At 48.9% G+C, this 23,830-nt stretch overlaps 1 protein-coding gene across 1 annotated transcript in view; it reads left to right on the top strand.

Moving 5' to 3' along the window:
- PPP1R37 (protein phosphatase 1 regulatory subunit 37) overlaps positions 1 to 23,830 on the top strand; it is a 47,177-nt gene extending 23,347 nt beyond the window's left edge. The window contains 13 exon segments of the mRNA XM_033158386.1: positions 4,261 to 4,358; positions 5,907 to 5,952; positions 7,786 to 7,886; positions 10,114 to 10,237; positions 12,334 to 12,404; positions 12,406 to 12,484; positions 13,922 to 14,077; positions 15,648 to 15,760; positions 17,929 to 18,070; positions 18,199 to 18,368; positions 21,384 to 22,365; positions 22,617 to 22,707; positions 23,702 to 23,830. Coding sequence (XP_033014277.1) covers positions 4,261 to 4,358; positions 5,907 to 5,952; positions 7,786 to 7,886; positions 10,114 to 10,237; positions 12,334 to 12,404; positions 12,406 to 12,484; positions 13,922 to 14,077; positions 15,648 to 15,760; positions 17,929 to 18,070; positions 18,199 to 18,368; positions 21,384 to 22,365; positions 22,617 to 22,699 — 2,165 coding nt within the window. The 3' untranslated portion in view covers positions 22,700 to 22,707; positions 23,702 to 23,830.

Raw genomic sequence — 23,830 nt, 5'->3', positions numbered from 1 at the left:
CACATTAAATTCGCACACGGAATTGAATAATAAACTGCAACCTTAGGTTCTCACTTCGAGAAGCTGGCCAGGGGCTTGCTACAGAACTCCTTTTAGGATCTTTTTTCAAAGCCCAGAATGAAATGTGATGCCAAATGAAAGACTTCTTTCTCTTCGCATATCTGAACGCCCGGCCCGCACAATAAAGCAATTAAAGTGGAAGCAGGCAGCAGCTGCGGCAGCTTGGAAATTTCTGGTCTTCCCCGATAATTACGTTAGTGGTGGAATTATCCTTTCTCTGAACTGAGCCTGGAGTGGGGGAGTGGAGAGATCGCTCTGCTTCAGTAATCCAGACCGGATTACAATGTTGTAATTGGATCCCTGCGCAACAAACTCTGTTTTGTGATGCAAGCCGCTTGTTTTGCTGCTCCCGGAGCGTTCCAAGTCCGTCTCTCTGTGTTCTGGTGTGTAAAAAGGATGCTTTGAGGGCAGCTTTTAAGGGCTGCCATAATTTCTTGCCTTAATAACAGGCCTCTTGCTATCTGCCTCCTTTGGAGGGACGATTGGGGCAGTGGAGGTGAGTGGAGAAAGGGACTCCTTCCTAGGGAAACACAAGCAATTAAAATTGGCAGTAAATGGGGGTGTGCATGCACTTTGTGCTAAAGCAAGCCCCCTAAAATTCTGCTGCAAGATTACCCAAAATCCTGCCATAACAGGGCCCAGCTTTTCAAAGCCCCTCCTCTAATTTCTCCTGCTTTGCAATAGCTTCTCCTAGCCAATTGGGAGGGGCAAGGAGCTCTTTGGGAAGGGGGAGAAAATAAATCCGGGCCCCTGGCAGCCCCCCTGAAAGCCCCTCTGAATCAAAGAGACTGGTTCTGGCCCCTGCTATGTGGTTTGTGGATGAGGGCTGGGAGCAAAGTTCCCTCCTCCCAAAGGTGCTGCTACTGTTCTGTTGCACCTGATTTCTACCCTCTGTGTCGCCCTTTCCCAGCCCTGGCTTCATTTCCTCGCACTGGCAGACTTTCTTCTCTCCAGACTTTGCCAGATTAAGTTTTTGCAAGGCATTTTGCACTGGCATGTACAAGGTGCTGAAGCTCTGGCATCTGTGGAGCTTAATTCCACAGCTCCTCTGACTTTGGGAATGTCTGCAAATGTTGCTAATGCGCTTTTGAGCGTGAAACTAATTCTGGCACGACTGCACTGGCTACCAATTAGTTTCCAGCGCAATTGAACGAGCTGCTTTTGACCTAGAAAGACGTAAGTAGCTCAGGACCTCAAGGCCCACCTCTCCCCACATGAGCTAGACAGACACTGTGCTTATCAGTGGAGGCCCTTCTCCCTGTGCCCACCTCTGAGGGAGGTGCAGATGGTGGAAACTTGAGAACAGGCCTTCTCGGTGGTGGCTCCCTGCGTGTGGAAGGCTCTCCCCCAGGAGACATGCCTGGCACATCGTGTTTATTTTTAGGCACCAGGCAAAAGCATTCATTTTCAGCTAGGTTCTACGTCCTTTAGTTTGAAGGGTTTTAGGTGTACTTGTGGCCTCTTAGTCGGGTGGGTTGTGTTAGTTCTGCCTTTTTATATACTGTGGTTGGTTTTTAGGGTTTGTTTTCGGTTTTATTCTTTGTTTTAGTGTTGGTATTTTTTAAGCCGCTTTGGGTCACTTTTCACGAAAAAAGGAACCAGAAATGTATTTGATAACAATAACAATATTTGCAAGAACAGGCACTAGAAGATTGCTTTTTTTTAAAAACAGAGACCCGAGATTCTCATGAAAGAGTTGTCTGTCCCAAAACACATATTGCACTAGGAAGTCCCCGGTTCAAATGTCACCTCAGCTGCTCTTTGTGACGTGTGTCATCATGGGTGTGCAGTCTTTTTGTTTCAAAGGACAAAAATGTGCTAGTAGCCTGCCCTGAAATCATGAGAGAATCACAAAACAGTTCATTACCGGTAATACAATATACAGTAATGGAAAAGAACTTCCAGTCATTCTCTTTGGTCTACTATTGCAATAAAGTGTGCAACGCTTTCAGCCTCTCTCAAAACAATTGAGATTACATACCTTTTGTCATTCCCCAGATAGCTCCAGTAAATTGCCAGAGTACTGCTAAATCCTGTGTTGTTATGTGTCACTTTTGTGGGGGAGGTTTCGAGTTTTTGGCATGCTGAATCTTGATGGGCCGTGGTCAAATCAAATAATAAAATTCCTGTGGAAATTGCTAATAAAAACATCTTGGGATCCTGTGTTAATTTTAACTCACAGCGTGTCATTAATAGGATTTAGTATACATTTTATAGCTTTAATACAGAACCACCACCAATGAGCAAAATTATCCTTTCCCCTCCATGTTTCCAACATACACCTGAGCCCCTCCCATTCGTTTTTGACAATTAAAAATACTTTTCACACAGAGGGAAGCAATAGTGAATTTATTCACAAATGATCATAGGTGAGGCTTTAAATTAACTGTCCATTTGGCTGGATTATTTTCTTTAATCTGTAATGAAGCCTGATAGATTTGGGATCATACTCTCTTGGTGGTTTTTACTTTTATAAAGGCAAGCTTCCCACTGGGCATGCCCAATCCTCTGTGAACATGTAGGGTAATGCTCTGGATCCTGCCCTTTACCTCCGCATGCAATTTAGGGGTGCAAATGCTGGCACCACTTTTCAGAGCTCTCGTAAGCTGTTGTTGGCATCTGTCTGTCTCAAAACAACAGAGTGCACCTCCAGGGGCAAAGTCTAACTGCTGTGTTAGCAGCACCGAAGTGACCTCTCTGGGAGCAAGCCTGGGCAGTGTGTGTGAAGGTCCTGAACTGCCCAGAAGACAACCCCCCCCCCCCTTGGCCTCACTGATGTGATCCAAAGGAAAGCAGAGCAACACATTCAGTACTAGCTTGGCTGCAGGAGTTGCCGGAAGGAGGCATACAAGGCACCATCCAATCGTCTTAGGGACTCCACTCCAGATTTGTGTTGGGTTTACTCCTTAGCCTTTTTTCTTCTCCCAAAGATATCCTGCAAGGCAGCAGAGGTTGAGGACCAGAGTTTTCCTTCTCCTAGATGGGCTCCCTTCCCAGGTGGATGAGCCCCATCTGCCCCTCACTTCCCTCTACAGCTCGTGCAGAATCTGCCTTCTTGACCGTTGGACGCGCTCTTGGTCTTGTCTGCCCAATCTGCTGGATCCTGTCTTTGCATGCGGTAGAAGTCCCTAACTCACTGAGGGTTTGATACCCATTGGCTACCCTCACCTGGTTTAGCCCGCCAGTCGAAGGCGTTCCTGGGGTGTGGCCGCTGTTCCATGCTGACAGCTTCTAGGAGCCACAATTGAGAGCAAAGTCCAGGGTGGGGACCAAAGGTGGACAAACTGCCTCAGAAAAAGCATGTTGTGTCTCCCTCCCCTAACACCCCTTATACCTCTTTCATAAGCAAATGTGTGTAAAGGAGCACTGGACACCTGAAATGCAGTGGTGATGCTAGCTTTCAGCTTTGAAAGAATCCAGTTTCTGAGCTAAGCCATCTGCATTCTGCTGCTTGAATCAATTTGACTATCTGGCACCTGAGGTACCCGATTCCCTGCTCCAGTGAACAAAGCTTTGTGGCTGCTGTCGGGATTCTGGCAAATCATCTCATTATGCAACATCTGCTAACACCAGCAAAAATGCTGGCTGCTTGGACAGGGCTGGAAAAATCCTAGAAACCAAATGCTGGCACCTAGGTTAAAAAATACCCCCAATCCCTTTTTTCAGGTATTGAAAACTTGAGGATATAAGTTTGCATGAGGGGCCAAATCCTTATGACTAGTCCTGCAACTGATTTCATTGGCACACACAAAAACATCACTCCAGTTCCCCTCTCTGCCGCCTCAGTTTCCCTTATTACTCTCTTCCGCAACTTTCTAATTCATGAAGAGATGGAGAATTGGTCCCTGTGCATGTTGTGGCTTTTACAAGCAAGAAAGTGTTCTTTATTATTATTTAATATTTATTTATCCCACTCTTCTGCTAATTAGAGTGGAATATGACAGAGCACTATATTATAATTTGGTTGCAAGGTTTTAGCTAGCACTCACCACTAATGACAGGTGACCTGTGAAATTGCAACATGGCTTTTGAAAATTTACTTTATGTGTATTTGTTTGTCTGGTTGTTTGACGTTTAAAAATACCCTGTCCCACCCCAAAGTCTCCTTACAGTGTGTAGGCAGCATAAATCAAATGGACTGCTAACCATCAGTGTGATCCTTTCTCCCTCCCTCCCCCCCCCCCCCTCTCTCTCTTTCAGCTCAGAATGTGACTGTGGAAGAAATTATCACTGCCTACAAGCAAGCCTGTCAGAAGTTAAACTGTAAACAGATACCCAAACTACTGAAGCAGATCCAGGTATGTGCCTTTCCTTGAGTGCACAGCAGAAACACTTATCAGATTCGTCTGTCAAAGGCAGAGATGGATTTTTATAAACACTGAAGAAAGCTGTCTGTCGCTGGAACTGAACAGTAATAATAATAAAAAAGTCCTCTCTTGAAGTTGGGTCACATGTATTTCAAGGCTCATATAGCACAGTAAACACCAAACAAGGAAAGGGGTGTGTGTGTGTGTGTGTCTTTGTCTTTGTCTTTCCATTGCTTCCAAGATGGCTGTACTATCCTAGAGAGGGAACTGGGCCAGAGCCCAGAGAGCTAAGTGAGCCTGCAAGGTTATGAACATCAGAAGGTGCTTTACACAGTGACTGAACATGCAGGTTGCTCTGCCGCTGAGCTTTGGGCCCTCCCTAAAAGCATACAGGGATAAATCTATCCATGCAGGCAACAGTGATCTAGAGCCCACACCTCCTACTGCAAAGAGCAGCTTCCTAGCCTCTTCCATAGCGGCTGCCGTTTGGGTGGTTTTAGCAACAGAGGCTGCTCTCTCTCTTGCTGGAGACAAGGAAAAGGAACAAGACCTTCCAGTTCAGCAGCAGAGACCCACTCCAAAGGGCAGGGGTTCCACAGACGGGGACATTATGGAGAAGGCCCTGTCCCATGTCATTGCACAATGGGCAACACCCATTGGCAGAACAAGATGAAGGCCCTCTCTTTTGCAGAACATGAGAGCTAGGCAGGGTGAGGGGGGGAGAGGTCCCCCTTCAAGTGTTTGGGTTCCCAGGAACCTTCAGAATGGTGCCATTTACACACCCAGGATGTGGAAAGAGGGAGGACAATTTTGGCCCCTTATTTTGATTTGAAGCCCTTCTCTGAAAACAACAGCTTGGGACTGAAAATCATCAACTGAGATTTCAGCTCATGTTGAGACGATTGAAGAATTCCTAGTAGCAACCAAAATGTCAATTATCATGAACTAGGGCAAAAAAATGAATCCATCTCTACTTGTTTTGCAGGATTTGCGATGTAATGCACACACTTGCATTGTATATTTGGGCCGATGAGTGAAAACCTCTTTGTTATGAAGTGGCCAGCTATTACCAGTTTCTGGAATGGAAGATTTGATTATGTGCATCCCCAGTCATTGTTTACATTGGTGTAATGAACTTTTCTCCCTTCTATTAGCTGGGGAATTTTATTATTAAATCAGTTATTAGAAGTGTGTGTACATCTATCTTGTTCATTTCTTTAAAAAAAAAGAAAATTGTGTTGTCGATGTTGTTTAAAAAAGGCCAGTCCCCAGGAGCAGCCCAAGCCGGTCCTGGAGAAAGGAGCCATCCCTTGTATATTGGGATATCTCCTCTGATCGAACCTGTTCTTAACTCTGGATCTGAACCAAATTGGGCTGGGCCTGGATCAGATTGGGAAATGAAAGATGCTCATATTACAGTACATAGAGCTTTTGAAACACTGGGCTGTCCATGCTTCCCTTTAGGTCTTCTTCTTCATTATATCTTACCTTTAAGCCATTCCCTTCCGTGTGTAGTAATTTGCTCTTGCTTTATTGCAGGAATATAAAGACTTGACTCCCAGGATAGAGTGCCTGGATCTGAAAGGTACATATTTCTGTTCCCAAGTCTTCTGTTGACACAATGCAAATCACGATCACCTTGCCGACTCTGGGTATTCCTCTGCAACTGTGATCCCTCAAACCTTCTATCTGGGAGTCTGTGCTTGAAAATGGCCCCCTTTGAAGATTAGGAGGGGTTGGCGAGAAGGAATGTTTAGTGTTGTAAATGTGGTATCATTCTGCCTAGGCCACAGGTGTTACAACATAGTGTAATGTGCAGATTTGATAAACTCGGAGGTCTTGTTTTGCTGGCAAACAAATGGAAATCTTGTGTTCTGATGCCAGCTCACTATTTCAGAGGTTTGCCAGCATGCACCTACATCCTCCTCCACCTCCCCCCAACAATACCCCATTTTGTTCACATCCCAAATCCTTTATCTGGTCCCAGATTTAACATTTGCAATGGCCCGCAAATGTTTGGAAACAAACCAGATTGTGTAACCATGTTTGGCACATGCAAATGGAACACACAGCTGACTCCACGCTAGAGGTGCATGTGGCCTTGATTTGGGGTTATGTGGGGTCACACACCCCCGGCCTCTCCCACTCCCTCACCTGGTTTCATATTTCATAACCAGCGAGTCGCTCCGTCCAAACAAACGAGTAAGCATCCTGTTCATACTGTGGATACAGGTTGCTGACTTCAGGGCACGTTTACGTACAGAGTTCGCCTGTGAAATTTCTGCTGCCGGTGAGAGGCTAGTCCTAATGGGCAGGGCGGAGAAGATTGTGAAGGCCCCAAGGCATATAAGGGTGGGGACTTCACTGGAGTGGAAAAGCAAAGTGGTGGCTGAGCAGATGGTATGTGATTGGGCAGGAGGAGGGGAAAGAGCTGCCACTTTGGGTTTTCTGGCTCCTTAGCAGAAATGAAGCCCAGGCCGTTCTTCATATTTGGAGTACAGCGCCAACAATGCTTCGTGGTGCAAAACATTCAGCTTAATGTCCTGGGCTCCTTTGGAGGAAGGGGAGGGATATATGTTTAAGAAATAACTCTGGCTTTCCTGTATTATTTAGAATGCCAGTTCTTAGCTCTCATGCAGCAGGTGATTTTAAAATGTTCCTATTTAGACTTGCAAAGGGACGCGGGTGGCGCTGTGGTCTAAACCACAGAGCCTAGGGCTTGCCGATCGGAAGGTCGGCGGTTTGAATCCCTGCGACGGGGTGAGCTCCCGTTGTTCGGTCCCAGCTCCTGCCCACCTAGCAGTTCGAAAGCATGTCAGAGTGCAAGTAGATAAATAGGTACCGCTCTGGCAGAAAGGTAAACGGCATTTCCGTGCGCTGCTGTGGTTCGCCAGAAGCAGCTTAGTCATGCTGGCCACATGACCTGGAAAAAATTCTACGGACAAACGCCAGCTCCCTCGGCCAATAAAGCGAGGTGAGCGCTGCAACCCCAGAGTCGTTCACGACTGGACTTAACTGTCAAGGGTCCCTTTACCTTTTTATTTAGACTTGCACCATTGTTTAGGGAATAGATGATGAAGTATCATTAGAAAGTCTGGTTTAAACCAGCCTCCCCCCCCCCCGTTAAATCATTTTTGTACCCCACCAAGTTGTACCTTAATGCCTGGGTCTCTATAGCCCGGTTGTTTTCCAGTATTTAATGCTATGTTTCTCAAACTTGGGTCCCCATTAGTTGTTGGACTACAGCTCCCATCATCCCTGACCAGTGGTCCTGCAAGCTAGGGATGATGGGAGTTGTAGCCCAAGAACAGCTGAAGACCTACATTTGAGAAACACTGATGTAATGCATCCTGCGCTTGACAGTGAACCCTTTTAAATGCTGGAGGCTTGCAGATTTACTTTGTCTCTTGTTTTCCAGGCGAGAAGTTAGACTACAAGGCTTGTGAGGCCCTGGAAGAGATTTTTAAGCGCCTCCAGTTCAAAATAGTGGATTTGGAGCAAACGAACCTAGATGAAGATGTAGGTTTGCATGTAACATATAAAGAACTGCCTTTCTTCTCCTCTGCCCACCCCCCTTGTGAACAGTCAGCTGAGCTGAATCCTGCCGTTCTTTAACATGGAGGAACTTACAGTTCAGGGCTGAGTGTTTAGATATAAGGAATATGGCCTAGTGTTGTCTGTTCCCATCACCAACAGCTCTCTGGCATCTTCGGCAAAGCATTTTCCCGGGCCTGTGGCTGGAGATTGAACCCGGGGCCTTGTGCACACAGAGCGCAAGCTTTGCTACCAAATCACGGGCCCCTCCAAATGCTGTGACTGGCTCGAGTCCTCAGACTTGATAGCATGACAAGCTGCCCTTCAAAAACTGCAGCAAATTGCTTCCTGAAAGTGGATTCCCAACATTGGCTAGTGATGGCTCTGCCTAGGCTTTGGGGGCCCTGTTCATAAGACACGTTACTGAGGCCCCTTAATTTGGAAGAGGCGGTATGCAAATCTAAAATCCTGTTGAGCTGCCGCTGGCCACGTAGGGTGAGAGTGGTGGCAGCATTGAGGTGGCCTTACAAAGGTTCGTTCTCATCACTCCCTGGACCTTGTCTGATCTGCACATTGAATCACAGAATTGTAGAGTTGGAAGGGGTCCGAATGGTCATCTAGTTCAACCCCCTGCAATGCAGGAATAAGTGGAAAGTGAATTGTGCTCCTTCAGAATATAGGTAGGGGATTGCCATTCTTGAATAACTTCCCTCTTTTAAAAAAACAAGCAAAGCTCTGTGCAAGTGGAGAATTGGCACAGCTGGGAGATGGAGGGGGTTAAAAACTTCCTTGTGTGCTTGTTTTATTCTTGCATGAGGACTTAAATGTGACCATCCACCACAATTCCACTTTGGGATTCTGCCATGTCTTCCCACTTCATCTGTGGACAAGGTTTATTGCCCACTTTGTTAAGATGTACATCCAGCATTAAAATAAAAATAAAAATGACCCCTTCATTTATTAGGCACTTGAAACTGATGGATGAGCAGCTCCAAATTCTCCCTCTCCCCCCCCCCCGCCCGCTTCCTGCTAAAAAGTATAAATCTGGGGCTGTAGTCAGCTAACTTTTACTCAGAGTAGACCCGTTGAAATGAATGAACCTAAGCTAGTCATGGCAAGTAATTCAGTGGGTCTACTCTAAGTGTCTCATCCTAAATTACACAGCCATCAGCGATGTGCTGTGGTTCCCTCTTCATGCAAATTATGGAGTTGCATTTGAGTACATTGTGCCAGTTCAGTCTGCTCCTCTCACAGGCTTGTTGATAAGCAGGTCCCAACGCGAAGAAACAAATAGTTTGTGGTTGGAAGCCTAGAACAAGACAGGTCTTGTGTTGTCTCCTTGACTTAGTTTACTGGTTTTTCAGTGCTATGACTAGCCAATTATTTCCCTGGGGGCAGCCTCCTAGTCTCCTTCCCCCTCTCACCAGCCCTGAGCTCCACAGTATACAAATTAGATAAACAAAACTTCTGGGGATAATTTGTGTTTAATACATTTCATTGCAGAACTTCAGAATCAGAAATGGCATTTGAGAAGTAGCGATGAACAAATACAGCAGGTGCATTCATGAATCGATTATCAAATTGGAAGAGTTTTAAATTTGATTCTTTGCAGACCTTTACTGCTTGCAGAGTTTCCATGTTCCTACTGCTCTGAAACTTGTGCAAAAGACCCGCTTGCTGTCTCCGGACAGTCTTGCCCTTCCTTCCTCTCCCATCAGTAATATTCAGTAGCTGAGGAAGGTACCCTGAGGATCATCTAGTCCAACCCCTGCAACGCAGGAATATTTGGCTGTCCTATACGGGGATCAAACCTACAACCTTGGCATTATCAGCATCACACTAACCAACTGAGTGATGTGCTGTACTGTGTTAGGCTGCAGGACCAGATTAGTGAGGACTTGTCGCAAGGTGTGCTGCGCTTCTGGAAGTCAGCTCCATTTGCACACAGTGAGACTTGCTTCCAAGTAGGCACATGCAGATTTGGGCTGTGAGCAAGTTGATACTTGGTTTGGATCTACCGCCTTGAAAAAGTACATCTCGTTTCAAACCACAAAGAGAACTTGTACATTGTGTAATGTTATCTTGAAAAAGATCAATGTTGCTGCATGAACTTTGCCCATTTTGCGCCCTCTCTGGGTTGCACCCAGGACAGGTGATCCTGTGGCCACACCCTTGCTAACAGTCCTGTTGTTTCTCCTTTTGTTTTTGCCAGGGTGCCTCGGCGCTGTTTGATATGATTGAATACTATGAGTCAGCCACACACCTCAACATCTCATTTAACAAACACATCGGCACACGAGGTTGGCAGGCAGCTGCGCACATGATGAGGAAGGTTTGTATTCACGATTAGATAGCATTTTCCCTCTTCTGAAATTGCATCGCTTGCAGTAGTGCTGCAAAAAGAGGGCAAGCATTGAGCCTGTGTCCTCATTCATGCCCAAGCCCAGTTTCACCGTCAAGCTGCAGCTCCCATTGCCTGGAAATGCCGTAAGTTAACATTTCTGGGGTGGTGTTATTGTAATCTTTTTCTTCCCCCCAGCCAAGAGAAAAAGACTTTCCCTCCCTAAAAGTGAGCATTGACAGGTTCTCCACGATTCCATGGGCCCAGCTGTAGATTTCCCTTGTGGAAGAAATTTGTACTGGCTGGTGCCAGTGGCAGAGATGGGGACTCCAGTAGGACAGAATATATTAATGTTCCAGCAAAATTACAATTTAAGCAGGCAGCAAATCCTACCATACATACACACCTTGATCTGAAGATTCCCTGTTTTTAAAACTCCATAGAAATGTGTTGTGACAGTCATGCCACAGAACTCACGCTAAAAGTAAGGCAGAACTGGAGGGGGAGATATACATGTCCTTAAGTTGAAGTGGGTTTGTGCCGATTCCTTGGGAGCGCTGGGTAAGTTGCTTTCTATTGGAGCTGTGAGAGCTGACTGGGGTTTTTAAAAATCCTGATTTCAGCCAGTGCCCTCCATGGGAGAAGGGAGGAGGGCCTTGAGATGAACAGTTCCTATAATTTCCCATTTTATTGTTTCCTGCCTGCTTCCTACTCATGTGTGCTTTGCTTTACAAAAGCGTGAAAGAATCTGTTTCCATGTGCAATTGACTAAACCTTGGCGATCCTTTCGTCTGCCTCCCACCATAGCATTATCTCACTGTTATCTTGATGGCATCCATTCTGGTGTTGAAACAGACTTTGCTGGCGACTTGATCTATATGTGCTGACCTTTACCAAGTGTGAGGAGCTCAGGATGTTTTCCTGAATGGCTTTCGGAACACATTGTGATAAAGCTGGTACCAGGGTCAAGCAAAGTTCATAGTGGGGAATCTTGTTTCCTATTAAGTTATGCCAGTTCTTTTACTTAGGCCATGATCTGCACCAATAAACCATAGAGTAAGTCAGATTGACACACACCCCTATTCACAGCTGCGCTGTGTTAATTTAGGAACTCAGTGATAATCTCCTGCTTTAACGGGCTTACTGATCTTGCTGTTCCTAGCTGCAAATAGAATAGTTTCCCCAGTGTGGAGTGCTATGCAAAGCCTGCACAGCAGACAGGAATCTTGGGCAGGGGCTAATACTTCTCGCCCTTACCACAAGCCTCTTTAAAGTTTTTCCTCTTTAAACAGCAGCAGCAGCCTCTGGCACCCCCCTCCACAAGGCACCCCAGACACAGCTTGTGGAGCAGGGCTGCCTGATGCTGAGGCTGCCGAGCGCTGGGCCCGGTGGCAGCATAAGGCAGCCCCAGCACTTCCTCCCAGGAGGAAGAGCTAACCCACCCCCCCTGCGCGAGCCGAAGGCGGGGCGCTTGATCAGCTGAGAAGCCCGCCCTTTCACTCGTGCAGTGGGGTGTGAGCTACCTCTTTGTCCATTCAGGGGCACAGGTGTGCAGCTGCTAGCTCCTAAAGGAGAAGTCTGCCAGAGCCCCCACCCCCGTCTCCATCTTGTGCAAGCAGGCAGCCATGTGCCCCTCAACACAGAAATATAAACAGGGCTCTTGCTTGTGTGGGCAGCCGAGGGAGGAACAAGCTACATTGGCCTGGCCGACGTAGCTTGATTCCTCCCTCAGCAGCATGAGGGCCAGTGCAAGATGGCTGCTTCACCTGGTGGTATTCACAGTGAAACTACAAGGCTGCGTCCCTCACCTTGGGCTGCAGCTGGGTGCTGGTGGCATGAGGACTCGGGAGCAGCAGCTGTTTCACTTGCAATATACCGATTGTTCTCTCCTGCTTTGCGTGTCTGGTCCACTCTTCTGGCTGCTTCCAGCCCTTCGACTTGGTTGCGCGACAACCTGCTTTGAGGTGCTGGCTAAGAGCCCTCTGGCCCACGGGTGTTCTGAGCTGAAACGTTGTTGATTCCAGGTACGGCACCATTCATACCTTTCTATGACCTGACTCTCAACATTCCCTTCCTTCCTTCCTTCCGCAGACGAACGCCTCCAGTACTTGGACGCCCGCAACACGCCTCTGCTCGATCACTCGGCACCGTTTGTGGCGCGCAGCCTTGCGCATCAGCAACAGCCTGGCCGTGCTGCACCTGGAGAACGCAAGCCTGTCGGGGCGGCCCCTTATGTTGCTAGGTGAACAGCTTGAGTTGCCCTCTGTGTACCCAGCCAAATGCAGCTTCTCTCTTGCTGACCCTCCGCTTCCATTGTCACTTTTCCTAATTCCCCACTGAGAGCTCAGCTTGCTGCTAGCAGGCGTCTTTTCTGCTAGGGCTCCTGGCCTGCCAAAGGCATCCCTCTGCAGCACTGCGAATGTGCCAGCATCGATAGTCATAATGAGGGGCAGAGCAAGTCCCCATTCATGCAGGCAGAAGCCCCCTTGTTTGCCTTCCCTCATCCCTGGGCTCTTCAGTCTGCCTAGATCCTTGAAAGGCACAGTGTGGAGGCTCGAAGGGCACCCTTGCCTTGCCAGAGCTCCCAGATCTGCATGCAGAGTCCATAATGGGGGACAGGGGGAGGTGTCGAAAAATATAGGGGAGGATTGAACCACACGTGCTCTGGTTTTGATACCACTAACATTGGACTCCAGCTCCCAAAGGCGTCATTTTTTTAAAGATTAGCCTAGGTGAGAGATACCAAGAGAAGCAGTATTAAACTTGGGAGAACGAAGCACCCACACCTGGTTTTTTGCATCCTGCTGAAGGCATTAATAATGAATAGGAGCCAGCCTAAAGAATGCTAGCAATAATGATGAAGTTTGAAAGACAGTCTCCTTCAGTTACGTGCCGCCTAGTGACAAATGCCAGCTGTGGCTGACCTTGTGCTTTCCGTTCCAGGTGTCTATAAATGAAGAGCAGGGAGGGGAGGGGTTGGTTCTTAAATGCCATTCTCTTCCTCCTCTTGGGTAGCCAGTCTTTACAATCGAGTTGTGGTCTCTCCGCAGCCCCAGGCAGGTGGATTGAAGGAGAACTCATGGCTCTCAGACAGTTCTCTGTATTGGGCAGGACAGGCAGTTCCCCTCCTGAGATTTCGTAGGCTTCCAAGACACCACTGCCATTTTCTCATACGTTACCTGCCCTTGAAGCGACCCCAGCTTATCTCCTCTTTACTCACTTATTACGTCTTAAGGTGGATAAATAAACAGGAGAACTTCTGGTGAGATTGTGCCTCCCTTGCTCCATCCCCACAGGGCAGTCAGTTAGATTTGTCCACCTCGTCTTGTGGGCAGGAACGGGGAGCTGTCTCACTGAGGAAACTGGAGAAAGACAGCAGACCTCATTATTAACTTGTTGGTTTCAAACGGTCTGCCAGTTGGGCTGGTGGGCTAATTTAGGCCAAGGTCAGATTAAGGGGCAAGGCCCATCTCTCCTCCTCACTTGCTGTAGCAGACTCAGAACAGGCCGAAGCCCCAGGCTTGTCCTGTGAAGGGATGCATCAGTGTTGCAGGGGGTCTCTGGCCTGGATTCACAGCCACTGCCAAGCTGGACAGGCAGAAAGCTCGTTGTCACCTGGGAGGTGCAGCAAGTCAGCCACTTCTCTTTAATTTTATTCTCCCCTTTGTCGGCTTTCTAGCAACCGCTCTTAAAATGAACATGAATTTACGGGAGCTTTACCTGGCTGACAACAAGCTGAACAGCCTCCAGGACTCTGCTCAGCTGGGCAACCTCTTGAAGTTCAATTGTTTCATACAGATTCTGGACCTGAGGAACAACCACATCCTGGACTCAGGTGAGGGATCCCTGCTTCAGTCTCCTCCCCCCCCCCCCCAGTTCTTTGAGAAACCGAGAGGAGGGCTCAGGCTGTGTCTCTGCAGTGTGCTTAAGAAGAAAGACAACAGTTGCGGTTTAGGCTAGGGTGGCTCAAATTCTCTTCCAAGAAATGGTCGGATTCTGTTGTTTGAACACATGTTGTTTGACATCGTTAGATGTCAGAGAGATAAACTGTTATACAACCTTCCGTAGACACCTGAATGCAGCCCTGTATATGGAAGCTTATAATGTCTGGTGTGTTGTGTGTTCTTTATATGCTGTTGGAAGCCACACAGAGTGGCTGGGGCAGCCCCCTCAGATGGGTGGGGTACAAATAATTGTTGTTGTTGTTGTTGTTGTTGTTGTTGTTGTTGTTATGCATACACACCTTAGACTTGCATGTATTTTTGCATAATTTGTTCTGATTTTGCCAGCCAACTGATGTGTTTGAAATAAATCACAATGGGTAGTATCCAAGTCATGCTTTATAGTCAGCCCACTGGGCAAGATTCAACTCACCTATTCTGCTAGCAGGAGCTTATGCAAGAACTTAGGCTAGTGCAGTGGGGCTTTCTCTTCTCCCCACCCCCACCCCCGATCTCAGAGGGTGGGAGAACCCCCAGAACAGCATGCTGGGGGCAAAGAAGGTGGAATCCTTCTGTCAGGCAAGCTGAAATGGTTGTGCTGACAGAATGTTTGGAAAAACGTGATATTGAATTGCTCCCCCTGAAATCAGCCCTGCTTGTCAGTCAAAGAGTAACCTAAGTCCCATTTATTTCAGCGGATCTTCTGTAAGTGTGTCTGAAGTTTTGGTTGAATCCATTAAACTTGATAACTGGTAGTCAAACTTGTTGCTTGCAGCTATTAATATATTTTTATTTTAGCTGTGCCAAACTACTCACCAGCAAGAAGTTCTTCTGATTTGGAAGAACAGAGCCGTCGGCTACTTAATTGAGTTTGGTTGGCTCTGATCATCTGCCTATCAACTGGTTAAATCTTTGAACACATTTAATTTGAAATAAAACGTGACACGTTTACCAGAACCTCATGTGGGTGTCTTTTGCACGTAATGGAAGGCAGCGTTGGATATTTACAACCAAATAAAAAGTTGCCGTCTTCAGTTTTCTCCTTCTTAAAAATCCCCCTCCTAACTAGAATCAAAAGAACCAATTGAACTTAACACGGGGAATTCACCCAGCTGTTGCCGTCAGAGGATATGAATCTGATGAGCAAACTGATTTAGCTGTTCCCTGAATCGGACACGCAGAGAAAATGCAAATGTGTTCTTGTGGTGCTCTCTTCTGTCCTTTTAAACACAAATCCAGCGAGTGCACAAAATTTTCCCGGCTGCCACTGTGACAGCTGAGTTGGCGGAGCGAGGAGAGGGGGAGAAAGGGGAGGGGGATTAGTTGAGACAAGGAAAATGCCACCTCCGAAAGCCGATGGTGCCTGGGTATTTGTGTCCGACTGAGCTGGTGTCGCGTCTAATGAGGGCTGCAAAAAGGGACTCCCATCCTTCCTCCATCAACTGCTCGTCATTCGCTTCACAGGCCTGGCGTACATCTGTGAGGGGCTGAAGGAGCAGCGGAAAGGCCTCGTCACCCTGGTGCTGTGGAACAACCAGCTGACTCACACCGGCATGGCTTACATGGGGATGACGCTGGTGAGTCACAGGCAGCCTTGCTGCCCCGGGGGCTTGTTCTCTGGCTCGGGAGCCAGAGGCCATTCGGAGCTCCAGCCCGACCCTTTTCTGTGGGAGCTGCTTTATCCTTTGTTGGGCAACAATGTTGGCCCTCTCTGCCCAGCTGATCTGTTATCTGGGGTTTGCGCCTTTTGGGCCTCCTGAGTGCAACATGGGAGCTCTGCCGCTGAGCTTTATCCTCCTCCTCCTCCCATGCTAGGGGTGGGAACATCTGGCCTGGTGCAGTCCGGGGTGGGGTGGGGGAGTCACCAAAGAACACTGCAGGCTGGAAAGCCCAGAGGCAGCTGTGCTTGCTGCTTCTCTCTTTTCCCCCCCTCTCTCCCCCCCACCCATCCAGCCCAACTTGAAAACAGAACCTCCGTTTTCTCCTTCCCAGTATTGAAAACAACAGACTGTTACCAAAAGCCATTATAATCTACAGCTGCTGCTGCCATGTTTAGAATACAGGTGGTGACCATTCTAGGCATGTCCAATTGACACACGGGTCCTTTTGCACCCGGAAAAGGTCAGGGTGAGAATGGGAGCCATATGCAAAGTTTTGCTGCCTGTACTGTGTTCAGCTGTCCTGTCTAAAAAAGGAAAAAAAAGAGTAATGGAACGCAGGATGTTGCCTTAGAATCATAGAATTGTAGAGTTGGAAGGGACCACCAGAGTCATCTAGTCCAGCCCCCTGCAATGCTGGAATCTTTTGCCCAACGTGGTGCTCGAACCCACAACCCTGAGGTTTAGAGTCTGAGCTCTACCTATGGAGCTATCCCAAGGAGGCTATCCCTTATATTGAGTCAGACCATGGGTTCTCCCTGCTGTCTGCGCTGACCAGCTGTGGCTCTCCAGGGTTTCAGGCAGGACGTCCTTCCCAGGCTTACATGGAGATGCCAGGGATTGAATTTGGGACCGTCTGCATGCAAGGCTGGTGCTCTACCACAGAGCTGCGGCCCGTTCCAAAACAGGTGCTAAATGGGACAACTAAAATAGCTTGGGGGCTCAAGGATTTTCCTCCAAGGAACGGCTAATGTTTGCTTTTAGCGGCAAGTGTGTGGAGAGAACGTTTTGTCCCTTTCTCAACACCTGGTGAATTGGATTTGGCTGAAGTTAAGAGACAGAAAATATTTAATACAACTCTGTGCATGTTGGACCTGCTTTGGGTTTTAGTGGGGCTGCCTTCTACGCTCCTCACAGCTGTGGATTTGGGAGTAGGGAGGAATGATGAGGTCCCTGCTGGATGGAGGTTAAACTTCAGCCAGCTGCCAGTTCTCTTACGAAACATGGGGTTTATTTCCCACTTGGGTGTCCAGAATCCTGCACAGAGAAGCCTTGCAAATTCTCAGGCCATGTGAGCACCAGCAGACCTGAGGACAGAGTGACGCAAAACCCAGATTGTGGAACACCCTTCCCACAGAGGTGCGTTTGGCCCCCAAACGTCTACGTGGGTTTTAACACTACTTACTGGTATTTTGGGCTGTGCCTTCTACAAATAAGGCCTTCATTGTTACAACAGCTGCTCATCTTAAAAGAGCTCTGTATGTATGCAGGAATTTTGTATGGTGGTTCTCATTGTTGTCCATGCTGCTGCCATTATCAATTAAAAAAACTGTTATGTAAATTGTTTCTTTAGACCATAGGCCTGGTTCACGGGTGAGGCTAAGTGAAAGCATGAATTTGTGTGAACAGGTGAGCATGTGGGTTTCTGGACAGGCAGTTGCAACCTCTTCGGTCCTCTGTCTGGTTCTGTTGCTGGGAGCTAAGCTGTTGTTTGTCTTAGCGTGTCTTTCAAAGCTGGACTCATTGTTCGTCTCACTCCAGACAGACCACAAGGTCGTTACCAAGGTGTGTTTCTTGATTTACAGTTCATGGTTTGCCTGAAGGAGACAAAGCACGAGCTCAGGTTCAGACAACATGCTAATCCTCAAACCGTGGCATAGCTTGCAGTAGTAACAGGACCAGAGGAGGGACAAAGCAGCTGCAGTCTCCTCTCCGGGAGCTTGCAGACTCACCGGACTGTGCTGATCTGTGGTTTGGGTCAGTGTCGTGTGCAAATTGAGCCGTTGTGAGCTGCCTTGAAGTGGACTAAGCCCCCAGAGGCAGTCAGTAAACAAGCAACACCCAACATTCTCTGTTTGCATCTCCAGCCTCACACCCAGAGCCTGGAGACCCTGAATCTGGGACACAACCCCATCGGCAATGAAGGTGTCCGCAACCTGAAGAACGGGCTCATCAGCAACCGCTCAGTGCTGAGGTTGGGCTTGGCGTCGACCAAGCTGACGTGTGAGGGTAAGCCAGGCCCCGCAGCCTCCCCGGGTGCTCAGGCAGCTCTCTGTCTCTTCCGAGGGCAGAGCAGTCGCCACAGACTCGGCCCCTGCGTTCACGTGGACTCACTGGCTGTGTCTCTTGGTGCCCAGGCGCTGTGGCAGTGGCAGAATTCATCGCAGAGAGTCCCCGGCTACTTCGGCTCGACCTTCGGGAGAACGAAATCAAGACCGGAGGGTTGATGGCCTTGTCTTTAGCCCTGAAAGTCAATCACTCGCTGCTCAGGCTGGACCTTGACAGGGAGCCCAAAAGGAATCGGTGAGTCTGTGCTGTGCTTCTGTTGCAGACCGAAGGAAGCGGCTGGGAAAGTTGGAAACCCTCCTGAGATGGCCTAGTTCAGGGGTCAGCAAACTTACCGCGCCTCAGGCCGGTGTCTCCAGCGCTGATCGTACGGCGGGCCGGAGGGCGGGTGAGCGCATGCCCATATGCGTGTGCACATGCTATTTCTGGTGCACTTCCAGGTCGGAGGAGCACAGGAAATAGCTTGTGCGCATGTGCACGGGCCTCCTCCGACCCGGATATGCACTGGAAACAATGCTTGCGCATGCGTGGAAGCTTATTTCCGGTGCTCCTCCGACCCGGAAGTGGGCAGCCGTACAGTAAGAGCAGGCAGTGAGGGGAGGGGTTGCCATGGGCCTTCTGGCCTAGTTTGAATTTCTGCTCATATTAGGCACAGAGGGAGTGCTTGAACCACAGGGATGCCCCTGGAGCCTTCAGTCCCCACCTAGCCCATAGAATTGTAGAGTTGGAAGGGATCCCAATGGTCATTAGTCCAACCCCTGCAATGTAGGAATCTCAACTAAAGCATCTATGACAGATGGCCATCCAACCTCTGCTTTAAAACCTCCAGGAAGGAGACTCCACAACCTTCCGAGGGAGTCCATTCCACTCTCAAACAGCTTTTACTGTCAAAAAAATTTTCCCCGGATGTTTAGTAGGAATCTCCTTTCTTGTAACTTGAATCCATTGGTCCAAGTCCTACACTCTGGAGTGGGAGAAAACAAGCTTGCTGCGTCTTCCATGTGACAGCCCTTGAGATATTTGAAGATGGCTATCGTATCTCCTCTGTCTCCTCTTTCCCACGCTACACATACCCAATTCCCACAACCGTTCCTCATAAGGCTTGGTTTCCAGACCCTTTATCATCTTGCTTGCCCTCCAGCTTGTTAACAAAATTCTTAAATGCCCAGAACTTGCTTTTTAGGCTGCTGTGGGTCAAGGCTCTCAGACTTGCACGAAAGGGGGTGATTTTGTGTACACCACCCTGAATCCCACTGAGACAGAGGTTGGGATACAAACATCAAAGCAGAAGCAAAAAGGGTCTTTTGTAAAAGTGGTCAGGGGGAGGAGTTTGGCTGGGAGCGGGAGAAGGTATGAAGATGGAACAGGGTATTTTATAAAGGGCGGAAGCCACACGCCTTAGCATTAACCCAGCAGTGTTCTCTGCGTGGAAACAGAATGGCTGAGCTATGTGCTCTCCTGGTCCCCCGCGACCAAACACATAAACACTCTTGATGTCTACAGGTGTCTAAATGGCTGCTTGGGAGCTGCTGGCAAATTCCTTCGTGTGGGCAGCTGTCTCCTGTTCCCAGGCCCCTCAAGCTCAAACTTGGGAGCGGCATCCCTCACCGACAGCACACTGCTGAGCTGCCTTCATTTGAAATGCCGCGTTGTAAAAGCTTTCTGTGTCACGAGGCAGTAACACGATTCCGCCCATCAGGGAGCAAAAGGCTTTGTCTGAGCCATTCAATACCCACCATCTCACGTTTCCGTTGCTATAGGTCGGTTTTGCTGGCTTAGCTTTGGCTCCACACGTGGCACGTGCCAGCGCAGCCAGCCAGGTAACCCCACTGCCTCTCTTGATAAACCTTCCGCTCCGGAAAAATAGAGGCCCAGTGCCTGGCACAGTCACAGGTGTGCTGTAGGCAGGTAGAAAAACTCCAGTTGTGTCAAGCATTTGGCTTCTCTTTGTCCCTTCCCACTTGTGGAAGGCCTTCCCCGTGTGGAAGAGCTGTGGCACAATGGCAGAGCACATGATTTGCACACGGAGGAGTCCAGGTTCAGCCACCAGCGTCTCCCATGTACAGATGGGAGAGACTCGGCCTGGAACCCTGGCGAGAACTGTTGCCAGTCAGTGCGGGTGATACTGATCTAGGTACACCAGTAGCCAGACTAGCTTCCTGTGGTCTGTCACGGTACTGTCAGGCAAGGGATATTTGGAGTAAGTAATTAACTCTTTATTGTCAAAAGTACACTTACAATTTAGGAAAATGCAGATCTGTCAGTCCTACGTCTCTCAGCTACTCCCAGGTGTGCACTCGATGAGGCAGTTGTAGCCACAGAGAGGCCCCTGAGAGATGCACCCCCACACCGAAACTAGCCGCAGGGAGAAAAGGGGCACATCAGCAAAATCAGGAAGAACTTTCTGGCAGTAAGCACTGTCCGACTCTGGAACGGACTCCCTTGGGAGGTGGCGGACTCTCCTTCATTGGGGGTTTTCATGCATAGGTTGGATGGCCATCTGTTGTGGATGTTTTAGTTGAGATTCCTGCATTGAGGAGGGTTGGACTAGAGGACCCTTGGGATCCCTTCCAATTCTACAATCTATGATGTTTGATGAGTGTTCAAACATGTGTTTTTCCCCCTCCCCCTGTATTGCCCATGAAGGTCCATACTTTGGAAGGCTTCTGCATGTGTAATTTGTCCAGGGCCACAGTGGTCTTCTGCTCCCCTCCAGCATAAAAGCTCTCTGATTCCTTCCAACCCACGCAGCATCTGAACTCAAGCAGGCAAGGCCGAACTCATCAAAACGCCCACCTTCAGGCTCTGTGCCACCTTCCCTTACAACAGTGGTTGGGACCCTCAGACTCTTGGGCCAAATGCAGCCCCCCCCCAAGCCTTTCTGTCTGCCCCATGCCACTCTCCCTCCACCACACACAACCCTCCTAGCCTATCCCCTAGTGGCCCCATTTCCTTCCCTCCTGGAATGTTTTGCCTAAGCTGGAAAATGTCCTTGAGCTCTGACGATACTTGCTTGCATGGAAGATAGAGAGGAGGTGCATGAATATGTGGAGAAGCTAACCTGGCATTGAAAGATAAAATTTACATTCCTTGCTTTGCCAACTTTGCCTCCCCCCCCCCAAAAAAAAAGTTGTCCAGGAGGCCCTGGGCCCCTCAGGCTGAAAAATGTTTTGCCTACCCCAGCTTTACAATAAATGGCGCCCCTTGCCTTTCAGCTGCTGTGCCGCTCACCCGCCCGCCTTTCTCCCTGTTGCAGGTGAAGAGCTTTATCGAGACGCAGAAGGCCCTCTTGACGGAGATCCAGAACGGCTGCAAGCGCAACTTTGTCCTTGCCAAAGAGAAGGAGGAGAAGGAGCAGCAGCTCCAGCAGTCTGCCTCCATGCCCGAAATCACCATCACAGAGCCCCTTGAGGAGGGGCCGGTGGAGGACGAGGGGCAGAACGGCGACATGGTGCCCACACCGGAAGAGGGGGAGGAAATCAGGGAGGCACCGCCCTCGCAGGAGAACGGGGCAGCCGACAAGAGAGCTGGTGGCAACGACGAGTCTTCAGACTCCGATTCGGACACAGAAGAAGAAGAAGAAGAGGATGAGAAACTGGTGATGAAGGCTCTGTCGCCGTCAACTCAGAAGCTCAGCAGCCCTGATCACGGGGGCGACTTGCCCAAGCCACCTTCCCCCCCAAAGACCAGCGGTGCCCTTAGCCCCGAAAGCAGAGTGCTGCCCCCCTCGAACACTACGGAAGAAATAAAATGTGAATCTCGATTGGGAGTCACCAGTGGGTCTCCAGCCCAGGCCAGCTCTCCCGGGAACGAGAGGAGGATTGCGGTCTCCAGCCCTGGGCGAGGCCACAAAATATTTGTCGTTACTCGGGTGGAGAGCCTGCCGGAGAAGGCAGTGCCAGGGGGTGCCGATACGCGGCAAGAGGGGAGCCCTCTTCCTCCACAGGCTTCTCCGCCGAAGCCGAGCGACCCCCCAGCCCCGCAGGCTCAGCCAGCAAAGACTGAATGCTCAGATGGACAAGCGACTGCGGCTGTTTCCAAGCGGGCTGCTGGTTCAGAAACCTCTCCCTCCACACCAAGCCCTGTTTGGGGGGCAGAGAAGATGAACTCTGGGCCGTGCGAGAGTGCTGTTCACAGCTCTCTGCTGCCCAACGGACTAAGGATGGAGTTTGTTCATGCACTACCAGATGCTTCCTCAGGGCATGATGGGAAAATGGCCAGTTGCTCTGTAGAACATGGTAAGCACATATATATAGAGAGAGAGAGAGAGAGCACGCGTTGCATTCTGGGAGAGGCGTTTATATAGGGTATCAAACAGGCTCCACCCTACACTATGTAGGTATACACTATTAAGAGTCTTGCCTCTTAAAAGGCAGATGACAACGGATTTCACAGGGGTTTTGAACACAAGCAAAGGCCATGTTTAGACACTCCTTGGGAGCAAGGCGAGTACCTGGCTGACTCTCTGCCTTTCCACTCTGCTTTTCAGAGCTAAACTGTTCCAAGAATGAGAAGGAGCTGGAGGAATTACTCTTGGAAGCAAGCCTAGAGATGGGGCAGGAGCCAATGTGACACTTTAGGTAAGGGAGCTGCGTGTTAAAATGGGCAGAGGGAATATGCTGTCTGCTGAATGGGGGGGGGGGGCTCCAGGAAGGATAACATGGGGGAGGGGGGGCAGGAGCTCTTAATCCCTGCATTGCTGCACGAGCAGAATGTCACCTAGAAAGCACTAATCCTGAACACCCTTGTGCAGGAATCAAGTCCTGCTGGGTTCAGTGCGATTTTCACTTTCTAAGTAAGTAAGCTTTAGCACAGGGTTTCCCAAACTTGGGTTTTTGGACTACAGCTCCCATCATCCCTAGCTAGCAGGACCAGTGGTCAGAGATGATGGGAATTGTAGTCTAAAAACATCTGCAGACCCAAGTTTGGGAAACACTGCTTTAGCAGAATCTGGTGACTGACCTGAGCATGTTGAAAATTCAAGCTTGGTGTGCCTGTTTAGTCAAGCTTCTCAATCTCTAAGAGATTGTTTCTCAGTCTCTTAGAAACAAATCTGGGTGGTGTTTAGGTAGATATATTTACCTAAAATGTATATATTATATATATTTACCCGAAACGTATATAATATAGCACAGCAAGAGGAGGAGGGAAGTGTTTGTGAGGGCTGAGAATGGGAAGGGCTGGATACTTGAGCTTATTGTTAGAGTAGTGGTATTTCTAGATGGAGATAACCCGAAATACATATTTATTATTCAGTATATTGCTGGGTGGGGAAGCAGAAGCCGTCAGCGTGGTGCTAACATCCCGGGACAAATTGAAAGGAGAAAGTTAAGAATTGAAGGGAGCTAAAGAGAATTGTAATGAAATTTTATTTAAGGGTTTCGGAATCCCCCTCCCCCTTTTCAAGGCAGCTACATTGAAAATTTAGCACTGTGCCATTTTTATGAGCTGGTAAGAAGCCGGTGATTTATAATTAGATATGGATCTATATCTTCTTGCGTTGCCCCTCCACTCTGGTCTCCCAAACATCTTTCTTGCTTCCCTCCCCACCTTCTCCTTTTCTCTCTCTTTCAGTTCTGGGCCATTCCGCATCCAATGGGGTCTCTTTGGGGAAGCACCTGCCTAGCTTTACCTCCTCCCTTCACCATGTGATTCCGAAACCAACAACACCGCCCCCCTGACTGCCACACAGAGGCAACGTGA

The sequence above is a fragment of the Lacerta agilis genome, chromosome 8 (genome assembly GCF_009819535.1).
Source record: "Lacerta agilis isolate rLacAgi1 chromosome 8, rLacAgi1.pri, whole genome shotgun sequence".
In the NCBI taxonomy this organism is placed as follows: Eukaryota; Metazoa; Chordata; class Lepidosauria; order Squamata; family Lacertidae; genus Lacerta; species Lacerta agilis.
Note: the sequence above shows the minus strand (reverse complement) of the source record. Positions and strands in the feature narration are given on the sequence as shown.